The sequence below is a fragment of the Elgaria multicarinata genome, chromosome 1 (genome assembly GCF_023053635.1).
Source record: "Elgaria multicarinata webbii isolate HBS135686 ecotype San Diego chromosome 1, rElgMul1.1.pri, whole genome shotgun sequence".
In the NCBI taxonomy this organism is placed as follows: domain Eukaryota; kingdom Metazoa; phylum Chordata; class Lepidosauria; order Squamata; family Anguidae; genus Elgaria; species Elgaria multicarinata.
This window is the reverse complement of record NC_086171.1, coordinates 70,364,577-70,379,931: the sequence shown is the minus strand read 5'-3', so window position 1 is coordinate 70,379,931 and position 15,355 is coordinate 70,364,577. Positions and strand designations below refer to the sequence as shown.

General features: G+C 41.8%; 1 protein-coding gene across 2 annotated transcripts in view; it reads right to left on the bottom strand.

Annotated features, from left to right (window-relative positions):
- TRANK1 (tetratricopeptide repeat and ankyrin repeat containing 1) overlaps window positions 1-15,355 on the bottom strand; it is a 58,841-nt gene that overhangs the window by 21,299 nt on the left and 22,187 nt on the right. For both annotated transcript variants that reach the window (XM_063129983.1, XM_063129991.1), the window contains 4 exons: window positions 11,858-12,112; window positions 7,310-7,486; window positions 2,919-5,846; window positions 1,097-1,296 (listed from right to left, as the gene is read on the bottom strand). In XM_063129983.1, coding sequence (XP_062986053.1) covers window positions 1,097-1,296; window positions 2,919-5,846; window positions 7,310-7,486; window positions 11,858-12,112 — 3,560 coding nt within the window. The remainder of the gene's footprint in view (window positions 1-1,096; window positions 1,297-2,918; window positions 5,847-7,309; window positions 7,487-11,857; window positions 12,113-15,355) is intronic.

Sequence of the window (15,355 nt, the reverse complement as noted above, 5' to 3'; positions counted from 1 at the left end):
TATCCTCACAACAACACTGTTATGTTGTTGCATAGTTAAATTATGGAACTCACTACCGCAAGATGTAGTGATGGCCACCAATTTGGATGGCTTTAAAAGGGGGTTGGATAAATGCCTGGAGGCAAAGGCTATCAATGGCTACTAGTCCTGATGGTTGGGTGCCATCTCCAGCATTTGGGGCAGTAAGCCTGTGTGCACCAGTTGCTGGGGAACATGGGCGAGAGAGTGCTATTGAATCATGTTCTGCCTTGTTGGTCCCTGGCCGATGGCTGGTTGGCCACTGTGCGAACAGAGTGCTGGACTAGATGGACCCTTGGTCTGATCCAGCATGACTGTTCTTATGTGGTAGGCTACATGTGGGTGACTTGTCTGAAACTGAATCCAGGCCTTGAAATAATAATGTTCAGTAAGTCATGGGGTGAGGACAGGAGGTAGAGAGAATACAGATTCTCCTCATCCAGAAGGCCCACCTCCTTTGGGTGCCCAAGTTACAGTAGTGGTCCAGGAATGGCTTTCACAGACTCCATTTGAAATTGGGGCAGTGGACTCTTCTTTAAGATTCAGACCTTGTAGCCATAATTCATGCCTTTGGAGCAACCACTACGCTAGTACACAAATGAGTAAAGTACACAAATGAGTAAACAAGAAAAATAAGAACTCATAGGAATTTTCAATTACTTTTGAAAAATACAACATTTTTAATGAAGTTCTGGGGGGAAAGGCCTGAAGACTGGTGTTGGAAGAAATCAAGACTGCACACTGTCACTTTTGGGAGGATAAGACTATTAATGGCTACTAGTCCTGATGGCTATATGCTACCTATGTATACCAGTTGATGGGGAACACAACTGCGAAGGTGCTATTGCACTTCTGTCCTACTTGTGGATTTCCCAAAGGCAATTGGTTGGCCACTGTGCACACAGAATGCTGGACTTAGATGGACCTTGGTCTGATCCAGCACAGCTCTTTTCATGTTCTTAGTTACAAAAGTAACAATAACTTTAGAGAGGAGATCATGAGAATGGTGAATTCTGATGTTGCATTTGGCTACAAACAAAATCCATCTACATAACATCTTATGCCAAGGAAAACCTACCTGATGTGCTCCAAATTCTATTGGCTGTGTTTTTCTTTTGTTGCCTCTCAGCAAGATTGCCAGATCGCTAACACTGCATGATTCCAACACAGTTGGCTTAGGCCCATCAAAAAGGCCTGAATCCCTAGGAAGACGATCAAAAGATTCTGGGAAATAGTACTGAAGCAAATCAACAACTCCTGAGGCCAAGTGGAGAATTCCTGCAAACAAAGAAGAGAAGGCAGAATTAACACAATCTATCTATCTTTCAAGTACGAAATAGAAAATAGAAGAGTAACTGAATGCCAAAACAGAAATTACTTTAAATCTGTGACTAACAGCTGTCTTCTTTCCCCATTTTTACTCTAGAGTAAGCACAGGATCCTCCCCAGTCTGGATCTTAAACGCCCCCCTGCCCCCACACTAGTGTCCCAATCCAGATCAGGCCCCTGAGCCTACTCTAGAGTAAAAATGAAAGAAGATGTAGCTGCTAAACACAGATTTAAAGTAACTTCAGTTTTAGCCCTGAAAGACTATTAAACTTGAAAAGTCAGCTGATATCTGGTTTTAAAACTGAATCTGGGGGAAAAAGGTGTTTCAGAGCTGAAAGTTGCTTCATCAAAGGTGGTCAAATGGGAGGACATAAAAAGTGGGAGTGGGGGTGAGGAGAGATGTCTGAATCATATATCCTCTTCCTATTTTCCTGACTTGTATGAAGGGGACTGCATGCATCCCATGGATACAGGGGTGAAAAGAAGGGGGATACAATGGACCATGGCCTAAGGAAACAACCCATCTATTTGAGATGATGCTAGTACTCAACCCTGGAACACCAACAGCCATGACTACTACTGCACACCAAAAGGCTCAACAAGAGGCATTTTCTAAATAGGGGCAGTTGCTGACAGAAGGGGAAGGGTTGTACCTACAAGAACTCTAGAAAATGTTTTATCCATACAGCCCCGTATTGTCCATTCTTACTTGACTTGGCTCTCTGGGTCTCGGAAAGAGGTCTTTCCCCATTGCCTGAGCCTTTAACTGGAGATGCCAGGGACAAACCAGGAACTTCTGTATGTTTTATTACTGGATTCCTGCATTTGGGGGGGGAGGTGGACACAATGGCCTTATAGGCCACTTCCAACTCTTCTGTTCTATGATTCTATGAACTATGGTCCCTTCTCTCTGATATCCCTAAAGTTCCCAACAGGCAGATGGAAAAGGTCTTCTATTGTGATCCAAATAACTGTCAGAGTAAATCAAAGGCCCCCTGCATCCATGATTTCATGCAATAAGAGCACCGTAGGTCTTTTCAATGGCAACAACAACAGACATCCGTGGCTCTGGCTGGCTCATTTGCCTAGGCAAAGGATGTTACTGTAGCAGCACAAAAGTCCCAATAGCCCCACTCTTGTTTTATAGGATTAATGCTAGAAGCCACATGGTGTTGACATGGAACAAATTCAGATCAGTCATGGATGTACTGGATTGCTGTTCTCAGCCTCAATTCTCTGCTCAAGAAACATCCCAAGACAGTGACACAGAGCGGTTGAAAAGATATGTAAGATAAAGCAGTAATGTTACCTATTCCCAACCCAAAGAGATAAAACTGTACAATTAGAAACAGAAGCACTGATTTTGGATCTAACAAGGTGCAGGAAGATATATTCCCAAGTAACACACTCAGGCCTGGAACTTATTTTCATTCTAGGTTATTCAACTAGAACATATTTAAGGGCCCTTTACTTCACATAACATGACTAACTTGCTTATCAGCCTGCCATTTTCCAATCCCATCCCATTTCCAAACCACGAAACTACACTTTTCTTAAAAAGAATTCAATACCTGAGTGCGATCTGTAGTTCTGATAAAGCTGATATATCCTTTTTGGTTTTCTAACAATACACTGTTTCTTGTCATTGGAGTTTTTACTGGCGTAGTGGAAAAGTGATCTCAAGTCACTGAAACGAAAAGCAACTCCTTTCATGATGCTCTGTGCAGTGTCACCAGTCAGGAACATTGCATTGGGATCATCGATACATTTCATTAGCAATGCTAGCTCGGCCTGTGTGAAATCCTGAATTTCATCCCCATAAAGCTCATGAATGCACCATGGTAAGTCGCTGAGCTTCAAAAGTCGTTGAGACAACTTGTGCAGGACGTCTTCCTCATCAAAATAATTTCCTTGTGATCTTATTTGTTGGTAACGACAAAATAGTTGGTAAATTTCACTACGATCTTCTTTGAAGTTTGGGCACCTCTTTCGGCCTAGCTTTTTATACTCTTCCTCTGTAAGTATGCCTTGGTGGCTGCTCAGTGCCTCAAAAGACCCTTTCAAAAAAGATTTTATTTCTTTCCAAACCAATGCTGCATTGTAGGTACATTTACCTTTCACCATTTTCGGCCAGATTTCATTAGCAAATACGACAAAAGTAACAAAGACTCGAGGATCACAGTCCTTTTTATGAACCTCTGCAGCCTTCTCATCCTCATCATAATCCACTTCTACATCAAGATCTTCATCCTCCTCTTGCCAATTTGAAATGACCCTATCTTCATTGGTAGACCATCCAGCAATGGTATGCTTAAGACTTCCATCTTCATTCCGAAGAAAAAATGGCTCAGGCATGGAGGCATCAAGTAAGAGCAGCAACTGTTTGGATGTGAGGAAAAGAGGAAAATTCTCATCTTTAACATCTTGAAGTTTGTAAACATTTGCTTCAAGTGGCTTGAAGTGACTGGTTGCCTTGGAAGACTTGCTAAGCTCAATGAAGTTCCTCTGGACTTCCTGGCACAAAACATGATTTTTAGTAACAAAGATCTGATGCAAGTGTTCCAGCTTGTCAGATTCTTCTGCAGTATGTTCCTCATCCTCATCACAGTCACCGACTGAATTCATCTCTGAGTCCCCTAAACTTGAAGAACACTGTTCATCCTCATCTTGTTCTTGCTCATTATCTGTACTGAAAGAGGATTCCAATTCAGCTGAATCAACAGGGTCATAGCCATCTTGTTTGTCATCGTGATCTTCCTCCTCCTCACCATTCTTGTTTCCCAACTGCACATTAAATTTCAGTCGGTGCCATACTTGTCTGACCAGCAAGGGACCTCCTGCCAACTCTGCTCTCTCCCAATAACAGTGAAATTTTTTCCAAAGCCGGTACAAGCAGCAAGTAGTCTTTCCTGTTCCACTCCGTCCAATTAAGATTATTGACTCCAATGGTTTGGGGTTCAAGTCAATGACTGCATATTCCAATTCACCCACTCTGAAAGGGTATTCCACAGCGGACGTCATATCACTTATGATATTAAGGGCCATGTTCGTACTGAAACTGTGAAATTTCATTATATTGTATTCAGTTTCTACTGCACTAGCTGGGGGAAAGTATTCAGGCAGGACATCATCTTTTGATTTTTCAGCCTTGGTATCTTCAACGTAAATGCGAGGAATGCGCTTTTGTGTTTTCAGGTTAGAAGAGGTCAGGCCTGCATTCATACCTTTGAGTTTTTTCCTCAAGATGCAAGAAAGTCCACGATTGTATGCAATACATATTGTGTCAATGGTGTGGTTGAGTTTGTCGTGATCCAGTACAATGTCCCATATCCGAATGATTTCTGTGTAAACTCTCCCAGTTTTTTCCGTTGGATGAGTAGAATGCTCGTTCTCTATGATCTTTTCTGCAGTCTCACTGCAACGAGGAGAAAAGTCTATCGCAAGCTCCCACAGCATCCTTGCGCCTTTGTCCAATTTTGCTTCAAAGAGCTGAATGTCACCTTTCAAATGTTTCAGCCGCTTCTGTAGACCCTGGGTCCACTCTCCATTCCCCAGCTGTTGAATTATGTATATTACCTTGCTCTTCATATAACGAGGGATGCTTTTGTTTCCCAACTTCTTCAGCATTTCAGATGTGCACTCAATTTCCCATGTCATATTATCAAAGTCCTGATTGCATGGCTCAAAGTCCTGAAATAGCACATCATCTTCAGCGGCTTCTCCCTCTTCTCCTTTGTCCTCATTGTGCTCATCATGGGCCTTCTTCCTTGAATTGTCTTTGTTTGGGCAAGCATCCCCGCTACCGTTATAAGCCAATCCCTCACGGCCACAAGTCTGTTGACATTCACTCTCTTCACTTTGAGCCTTAGCTACTGTAGGAAATGGTTTCGTTTCCTCGGATGCTACTGAATTAATTTTTGCTGAGACTTCACCCCATATGAGTTTCTGGATTAACTGTGCGATATCTTGCACAAGACAGTCTCGTACAGTCAACGGCTTATTAATATCCCTAAAAGCGGAATCTTTTCCTTCTGCTTCTTCCTGCTTATGGGAAACAGTGCCTACTTTGGGCTCCTTGCCCAGTTTTCCAGGTGCCATTTTGGATGAACATGCAGTTGAATGGCTTGAAGTTTTCAGTTGTGATTTGTTACAACCTGAAGTGGACTTGACTATTTTAATTGGCTGTCCAGCTGCATCATGTCGGGATTTCTTCTTGTTCTCAGCCAGAGCTTCATTCCAAGCTATAAGCATTGGGTCATTCTTCTTCTTTTTGTGACGCACATCTCTGCCAGCTTTATTTTTTAAATTAAAGTTAATGTCAAACTTTGCTAGCAAGCCTAACATTTTCTTAACCTCCTTGGTGGGGGTTTTCTGAAAAATCATGTGCATTACTGTATTTCCATTCTTGTCTTGATTATTGGGATTAAGATGTGGAAATGTGGATGGATCCAAAACATACAAATCTAGAAGGTATTTCAGGATATGGAAGCCATTATCATCTAGAGGAGGGGAAAATATACAAAGTTAAGAGGTGGTTTTTGTATAAATGTTATTTTTATGATAAATTTTATTTTTAAAATTAAAGCCAATTGATTCCTCCCCACCCCCCTACAGTAATAACACTCCAAGTGGCTCATGGCCATTTCTGATAACGTAGCTCCCCCTCTTTAAATTTACCTTAATTCAAATGAGAGGATTCCTACAGGATTCTACCAGAGCTTCCTAATCTAACAGAAGTCATAGGAAACTGGTTTATACCGAGTCAGATAATTGGACGCTGACTGGCAGTGACTCTCCAGGGTTTCAGGCAGGATTCTTTCCCAGTCCTACTTGGAGATGCTGGGGACTGAACCTGTGACCTTCTGCATGCAAAGCAGCTGCTCTACCCACTGAGATGTGGCCTTTTGCAATCCAAATGAGAGAAAAATATGGGGTCATAATACTCAGCACAACCCCCAAAGTCCATAATTCCAAAGTTTCGGCAACTTCACCAGCTTGAAAGTTAGTCTTGTATCTTTCTAGAATTTCGTAGTTTGGGGGTACTCCTAGATCCATCATTGCTGCTGGAGGCCCAAGTGGCCATGGCAGCTCAGAGTGCTTTTTACCATCTTCAGCTGGCTTCCAGCTACGGCCTCTTCTGGACAGGGATAGCTTGGCCAGTGATATGGGAATTAGTAACCTCAACTGGGTTACTGCAACACGCTCTATGTGGCGCTGCCCGTAAGACTACTCTAGAAGCTGGAGCTAGTGCAGAACGCAGCAGCTCAGCTGTTATGAGGAGCTGCCTCTTTTCAAATTTGAATTTGCCTTTTTAATCTTCTTGCTTTTACTGTTTATACCTATGTTCCACCACTCTGGAATCTGTGTTAGATAATTGAGTGGTATATAAATATTGTAAACAAATAATAATACAATGCTATGGCTCATTTACTCCTAATTAACATGGGAGAAACTTCTCCACTCGGTTGAATCCTAGTGACTATTTATTCAGATAATGCTTCCAAATAAAGTAATTTTCCAACAAAATAATCACAAGATAGAAAGGGAGAGAAAAATATATCATGCCTTGTGCCTAAAGCTTTGAAAGAACAAATATGAACATACATAGCTGCCTTATACTCTATCACACCATGTGTCGTGCAGCCCTGTATTGTCAATCCTCTCTAGGGTCTTCGGTAGAGATTTTTCTTAGCCATGCTGCCAACTTTTTTAAACAAAAAAATTAAAAAACACAACAAAACTGGAGATTGAATCTGGGAACTTCTGCATGCAAACCATGTACTCTCCCATTGTGGGCCTTCCCCCATTCTCTTCCTAACTGATTACATACCATATCACTTTCTATTCATGAGGGGGAAATGAATTGGTGAGGGGATAGGTGGTGAACATTTAATCAAATATGCTTGATAAAGTTTATAAATGGTTTCACCAACAGCCAAACCTATCCAAGTCAGAGGCTTACCTTTTTTATCAGAACAAATTGACAGTGCAGCATGTAAAGGAGTATCACCTTCCACAATGGATAGACGACGAGGATCCGCACCAGACTTCAGCAGCAAATATGCCAACTCAAAGTCGTTGTTTTTTAAGCATTTCTGAAGTGGATTCTCAGGGCTAGTTCCAGTCCCCTCGGGTGATGCTTTGGAAAAAGATGAACATGACACAAACATTGCAATTGTGGGCTACCAAGGCTGGAGAGAGCGATCAATGAAAGCTACATTCAAAAGTGACTTCAAATGGCTAAGGAAAGCCTGTTTCATCTACAAGGATTCTCAGTGAGAGCATATAAAGTCTCCCTATGGCTACCAGGAAGGATGAGAAGCAAGTGCAGCTCTCGTAAGACAGCACAGAGCTACGAATCATGCAGACAGGGCTCTCATTCACCTTTCTAGCCTTAAAGAATGAATGCCTCTGAATGCAGACTGAGAAAGGGATATAAGGTATAGCTTGTGGCAGGAGTGTTGAAACTCTTTCAGCCCAATCCCATTCTGGAGTAGGTGGGGCAAAATGGGGATAGGACAAAAAGCAAAAGGGGATGGGTCAAAATGCCAGTATATTTTAGCTTAAAGCTTTCACTGCCAGTAAGTACAACATGGAGAGGCATTTTAGAATGAAGGGTGACTATATGAAAAGGACAAGGCTCCTGTATCTTTAACAGTTGCATAGAAAAGGGAATTTCAGCAGGTGTCATTTGTAGACATACAGCACCTAGTGAAATTCCCTCTCCATCGCAACAGTTAAAGCTGCAGGAGCCCTGCCCTCTTTTGTATCTGGTCAAGAGGGCAGGGCTCCTGCAGCTTTAACTGTTGGGATGGAGAGGGAATTTCACCAGGTGCTGCATGCATACAAATGACACCTGCTGAAATTCCCTTTTCTATGCAACTGTTAAAGTTACAGGAGCCCTGTCCTTCTTTTCATATGGTCACCCTACTAGAATGGGGGGGGGGGGAGGGGAGAGAAACTAAACAAAATCAGGGGAACTACCAATAATTGGCAATCAGAGAAAAAGTATCACTGGCTATCTGGAGTGTGTGTGTGTGTTTGTGTGTGTGAATTGTGTGAATTGTGGACCAGACTCACAAGCTTCAGATTCAACACCCCTGGCTGATAGAGACAGTGTTTGTGACCTGAAGCCAGACACCGTGTCAGGGAGAAGTAAACAAAGGCTGAGCATCCAGCTCACACCATGGGTGAATACAATGTGGTTATGGACTTCAAAGGACTACTTCTCGAGCTGCTTTGGGATTACCTCAAGGGGAGCACTGTGAAACAGCAGAATGCCACGCTACAACAAATCCCTCCTTTCAACCATCCTCTTTGGAGTGTCCACCCTCCAAAGAATAAGAGAAGACGAGGAGTTCTTAGACCGAACGGTGGAACTGCAACAGCAACAACAGTCAGCTGAAGCAGAAGTGGAGTATGCTGAGGGGAGGAAAGCCAATGAAGAGGAAACTCTCTGGAAAAGAGTGACAGTTAGGAGCAGAAGAACTAGAAGGCATTCTGCACCGCTGGAACCATTAGAGTTAAGCAACTGCTTTCAGCTTCTGGAGGATGAGTCGAAGGACAGTTTGCAGAGGAAGAAGTACAGCAGACACCGTGCAACAATGAACAAGAGGCAGAAGGTAGGTCAACCAAGAAGAAGAGAAGAGTAATCGTTGTGGGAGACTCCCTGCTGCGTGGGATTGAAACCCAAGTATGTCATAAAGACCCATGGACTCACCAGGTGTGCTGTCTCCCTGGAGCACAGATTAGAGATGTGACTGAAGCTCATAAAGTCCATGGACACATACTCAAGGAGAAGACGAGGACGAAACTTTTGAGAAATAAATTGCCAGTGTTTCAAGGAAGTGTGATGTAGTAGTGATGGGGGACTTCAATTACCCTGATATCTGTTGGGAGACAAATACTGCCAAAAGCAGCCCTTCCAAGAAATTCCTGACATGCGTGGGTGATAACTTTCTCCTACAGAAAGTGGTGGAAGGAACTAGAGGATCGGCAATCCTTGACTTGATATTGACCAATAGGGATGACTTAGTGGATAAAGTGGCAGTTACGGGAACTCTGGGGGAAAGTGACCACGTCATACTTGAATTCTTGATTATGAAAGAGACAAAAGTTGAGTGTAGGCATACACATACTCTGGATTTTAGGAAAAAAAGGATTTTAGGAGTTAATTTTAATAAACTCATAACTATGATAAGTAAGGTCCTGTGGCAAGTGAGCCTAATGAGAAAAGGAGTGCAGGATGGGTGGGAGTATTTAAAAAAGGAAATTTTAAAGGCACAGTTACAAACAATTCCAACAAGGAGAAAAGATAGAAGACAACAGAAGAAACCAATGTGGCTCCACAAAAAGCTTAGAGATGACCTGAAAACAAAAAGGGATACATATAGGAAGTGGAAGGACAGCCAGGCAACAAAAGAAGAGTACAGACAGGTGGCGCAGAAGTGCCAAAATGGCGTCAGGAAGGCTAAAGCGCAGAATGAGCTGAGATTAGCGAGGGATGCTAAAAGCAATAAAAAGGCTTTCTTCGGATATGTGAGTAGTAAAAGACAGAGGAAAGAAATGGTGGTTCAGCTGCTTAATGAGGATGGCAAATTGATAACAGATGACAAAGAAAAGGCTGAAGTGCTCAATTCCTACTTTGCCTCAGTCTTCTCCCAAAAGCGGGTCTATGACCCCCCTGGAGAAAGTGAAGCAGAAGTTGAGGGGGGCAAGATTACAGTTTGAGATTGATAAACAATTGAGATTGATAAACTCTCAGAACCTTTGTCTATTATCTTTGCAAAATCATGGAAGACGGGTGAGGTGCCGACGACTGGAGGAGGGCTAACGTTGTCCCTATCTTCAAAAAGGGCAAAAAGGAGGAACCTGGGAACTACAGACCAGTCAGTCTAACATCCATCCCTGGGAAAATTCTGGAGCAGATTATAAAGAAGTCAATCTGTAAACACCTTGAAATCAATGCGGTGATCACTAGAAGCCAACATGGATTTGTCAAGAACAAGTCCTGTCAGACAAATTTGATCTCATTTTTTGATAAGGTAACCTCCCTTGTGGACCGTGGGAATGCTGTGGACGTCATATATCTTGACTTCAGCAAAGCTTTTGACAAAGTACCACATGACATTCTGATTAAAAAACTAGCTAAAAGTGGGCTAGATGGAACAACTATTAGGTGGATTCACAGTTGGCTACAGAATCGGACTCAAAGAGTACTTATCAATGGAACCTTCTCAAACTGGGGAGAGGCAACGAGTGGGGTGCCGCAGGGCTCAGTCCTGGGCCCAGTGCTCTTCAACATTTTTATTAATGATTTGGATGAGGAGGTGCAGGGAACACTTATCAAATTTGCAGATGACACAAAATTGGGTGGGATAGCTAATACCCTGGAAGACAGAAACAAACTTCAAAGTGATCTTGATAGGCTGGAGTGCTGGGCTGAAAACAACAGAATGACATTGGGATAAATGCCAAGATCTACATTTAGGAAATAGAAACCAAATGCACAGTTACAAGATGGGGGATACTAGGCTCAGCAATACTACAAACAAGAAGGATCTTGGAATTGTTGTAGATTGCAAGCTGAATATGAGCCAACAGTGCGATATGGCTGCAAGAAAGGCAAACGCTATTTTGGACTGCATTAATAGAAGTATAGCTTCCAAATCACGTGAGGTACTGGTTCCTCTCTATTCGGCCCTGGTTAGGCCTCATCTAGAGTATTGCGTCCAGTTCTGTGCTCCACAATTCAAGAAGGATGCAGACAAGCTGGAGCGTGTTCAGAAGAGGGCAACCAGGATGATCAGGGGTCTGGAAACAAAGCCCTATGAAGAGAGACTGAAAGAACTGGGCATGTTTAGCCTGGAGAAGAGAAGATTGAGGGCAGACATGATAGCACTCTTCAAATACTTAAAAGGTTGTCACACAGAGGAGGGCCAGGATCTCTTCTCGATCCTCCCAGAGTGCAGGACACGGAATAATGGACTCAAGTTAAAGGAAGCCAGATTCCAGCTGGACATCAGGAAAAACTTCCTGGCTGTTAGAGCAGTGCGACAATGGAATCAGTTACCTAGGGAGGTTGTGGGCTCTCCCACACTAGAGGCCTTCAAGAGGCAGCTGGACAAGCATCTGTCAGGGATGCTTTAGGGTGGATTCCTGCATTGAGCACGAGGTTGGACTCGATGGCCTTGTAGGCCCCTTCCAACTCTGCTATTCTATGATTCTATGATCCTGTTAGACTTACGCTCTCAACTGCCTAGAATGCAACATCAAACTGGCTTCTGACCTAGCAGTGCTTTGTACAGAAGCACCAAAGCAGTTCATTTCATCCGAGATAGGTATCTTGTTATTTAAGACAATACCATGGCTTTTTCAAGCCATGTTCAGCATGTGCAAAAGGAGATACAGGGATATTTAGAAAATGTCATTTGTGCATTTGCAAGACATTTATTTTAGTCCAGAATAGAGGCTGAACATCTAGAATATTTTAGTATCTGTGAATATTCACCTCCTCTTTCTATCAAGCATTTTACGAGCTGCACTCGTCGTCTATACAACTTGTCTAGGTTTTTCAAGACAGAGCCAATGTCAAGGTCTGAGAAATTGCATTTTTTAAGAAGGCTGTTTCCCGATGTCATCGCCCCTGTGGCCGTTCGGGTCAGCAGCAACAGAACTTCATGCCACCGATGGTTCTTCAGCAACAGCATTATGAAGTTGCTTGCAAAGGAAGGAGGAACGTCACAGACTATTTCTTCAGGAATTTCTGCACAAAATAGAACTATCATCATCATCATCATCATCTATATTATTATTATTATATTTATTTATATCCCGCCTTTTGCCCAATATTGGGCCTCATGGTGGCTTTACAAAATTTAAAACATATACATTTTAAACCTAGGAAAAGAAACATACAAAAATAAAAAATATTTTTTTAAAAAAACACCAATATTAAAACATTAAATGTTTAAAACACAACAATTTACAAGACCTTAACGGATTATTCTCCAAAGGCCTGTCGGAACAGAAAAGTCTTAGTCTGCCTCCTAAAGCACATCAAGGAGGGAGCCAGCCTAGCTTCTCAGGGAAGAGAGTTCCAAAGCACTGGAGCAGCCACTGAGAAGGCCCTCTCCCACGTTCCCACCAAGCGCGCCTGTGAAGGTGATGGGTCTGAAAGAAGGGCTTCTCCAGAAGATCTCAAAGCACAGGCAGGCTAATAAGGGAGAATATGGTCTTTCAGATAACCTGGACCTGAGCCATATAGGGCTTTATAAGTCATAACCAGCACTTTGAATTGTGCCCAGGAACAGACTGGAAGCCAATGGTGCTGTTTTAACAGGGGAGTTGTATGCTCCCTATAACCTACAACAATCTGGCTGCAGCTCTTTGAACCAGCTGGAGTTTCTGAACACTCTTTAAAGGCAGCCCCACGTCTTTTTTCCTCCATAGAACCCAAAGAAGCAAACATAATCCTCCTCTTAGTATCTCTTAGAGATTTAATATCTCTAAATCTGGATCCAATACAAGGTTTCTTTTTCCCCCTTCGTTAAATTCTATATCTATAAATTCCCCAATAATATATACCTCTGCACACTGCCTTGCACCTTGTTATTCCAAAACATAATAAAATTTGACATTTTTTCTATAAACCTGTAATTTCCCTGCCTTTAAAGTTTTGCTTCCTTAAATTACCTTTTTTTGCTATATATGTTCCTGAAACATTTCCAGGTTTTCTACAGTCAGACTTTTATAGAGATGTAAAATTTCCATAAATGATAAAGCTGGGGGTAGGGGGCTGTCCTTCGCTTAGAGGAAAACAGAAATTTGGGGGAAACTGAAAATATATGCAATACCTACTTTCTTATCAAACTCAAATTAGTTTTACTATTTTAATAACATTAATGTGTTAGCAGGCTACTCATGGTAGAGGAGGCCCTGCAACATGAGTATGTTGCATTTAAGAAAAAAGACTTGAGTCAAAACTCTGCCTGTAATAAAGGAGATTTAGTGCACACAGGCAAAGATCTGGCATTATGAAATCAATCTCCTTTGTTAACAGTGTCACAAGTTTTTTAATAGCTCACCCACATTTCTTTTTTGATGGCTCTGGCAGCAGGGTGATCAACGTCATTGTTTTCAGCCAGGAACAGACCTTCTCGGTATTTGAGAATCTTCCTACAACTTCTATGCTTTTGTCATGACAGCCATGATGTCAAAGTCTTTGCGTAAACTGGATAAAAACCCAGAGTTTTGTACACTTCATGTGCAAACTTTTTTATTGGTTCCAATTGCAGCTGTAGAACCTGTAGCATCTAGGGCCCCTTGCTACTGAACACCTGTCTCTTGACTATTATTATTATTATTATTATTATTATTATTATTATTATTATTATTATTATTATTATTTATTTCTATAGCATCATCAATGTACATGGTGCTGTACAGAGTAAAACAGTAAATAGCAAGACCCTGCCGCATAGGCTTACAATCTAATATTTTGGCAAGAGCTCCAAGCGACTCTCTCTTGGAGAGAGACAGACCCCAGAGTCCCCGCTAACTTGGACAAGCCAATACAGGATACTTGCTTCTACTATCTCCAAAATAGATAAAAGAATTTCAAAAGAAGGCAGCACAGGAGGCCCTGTCTGCTCCTCTTAAGATGGCGGCAGCCTCTGGGTACAGAAATGCATGTTGGATCTGAGTGTTGTATATAAGCTACAACGTACACAGAAATTTTCATTCTTTAATGCTGTAGGTTGAAGTTCTTTATGTAAGACATACTATACACTCTGAGTGACTAAAACCTTGCCTTAAAAAGCATTTTACTCATTCCAAAAGAGAAAATATTTTGAAGATATATTTTCCAGCGTTCCCCAAGTTTCCAACTTTTCTGTTGGAAAAATGGGGAAACAACATCTCACCCACACCATTTTTTTCATGGGCCTTCAGATCTCCATGTAGCACCCTAAACTGTAGCCTTAGGCTCCTTATGAGATGAACAGTATTAAGAAGCTGATATGATTATACCAAGTGTAGTAACTCCATATCTTCTTGGTGGCCAGCTAAGTAATTTTAATACACTTTTCCATTATCATGAGAAACCCAAACATTATCTAGCTCCTCAAGGCACTTAAAATAATATGCTACAAAAGGTACACGTTGAAGACAAGATTAAAACAAAGGACTCCTTAGGCAATACAAAACAGCAAGCGAAAAATTTTAGCCGCCAATTCATTTAAGACAGGAACAAGGTGGTGAGAATACACAACTGTTTTTCCCTAGACATCTCAGATTCCCTCAGTGGAAGGGAAGCTGAGGCCTCTCCTGTCATGAATGTACTATAAACTGTAAATCAAAAACAAGTCCTAGGTACGTCAAACTTTCTGGCAAGCACTGAAAGGCCCATAAGAGAGGCAAGAACTACAATGCCTGAAAACAACTGTCGCCTCTTAATCATCCGATGACGTGATACAATTCTTCAAGTTCCTCTACTCAGCTGGTTACCTTTCATAGGAAATCACTTTTCACAGTGAATTAAAGATCTAACTGAAGAACTTTTGTTGCCCAGAAGATATTAAAAAGGCTTTGTAATGAAGACCAACCCCGGTTGGTTTTTCCCCTCCCTCCCCTGTCTGTTACTGTGATTTTAGATTGTAAGCCATATGGCAGATTGTCTTGTTTTGTTTTATTCTGTACAGCGCCATGAACATTGATGGTGCTTTATAAATAAACAATAATAATAATAATAATAATAATAATAATAATAATAATAATAATATCCTGAAGCCTGGAAGTGAACAAATCCACATTCAGTGACTCATATGGCATACAGGCTAATAAATATATATATTAATCCTTTAGAGCTGGGGTAGGCAACCTGGTGCCCTCCAGATGTTTTGGACTACAATTCCCATAATATCTGTCTATTGGCCTTTTGACTGGGATTCAAGGGAGTCCAAACATCTGGAGGGCACCAGCTCACTTTGCATGTTTTACAGTGTTCAAA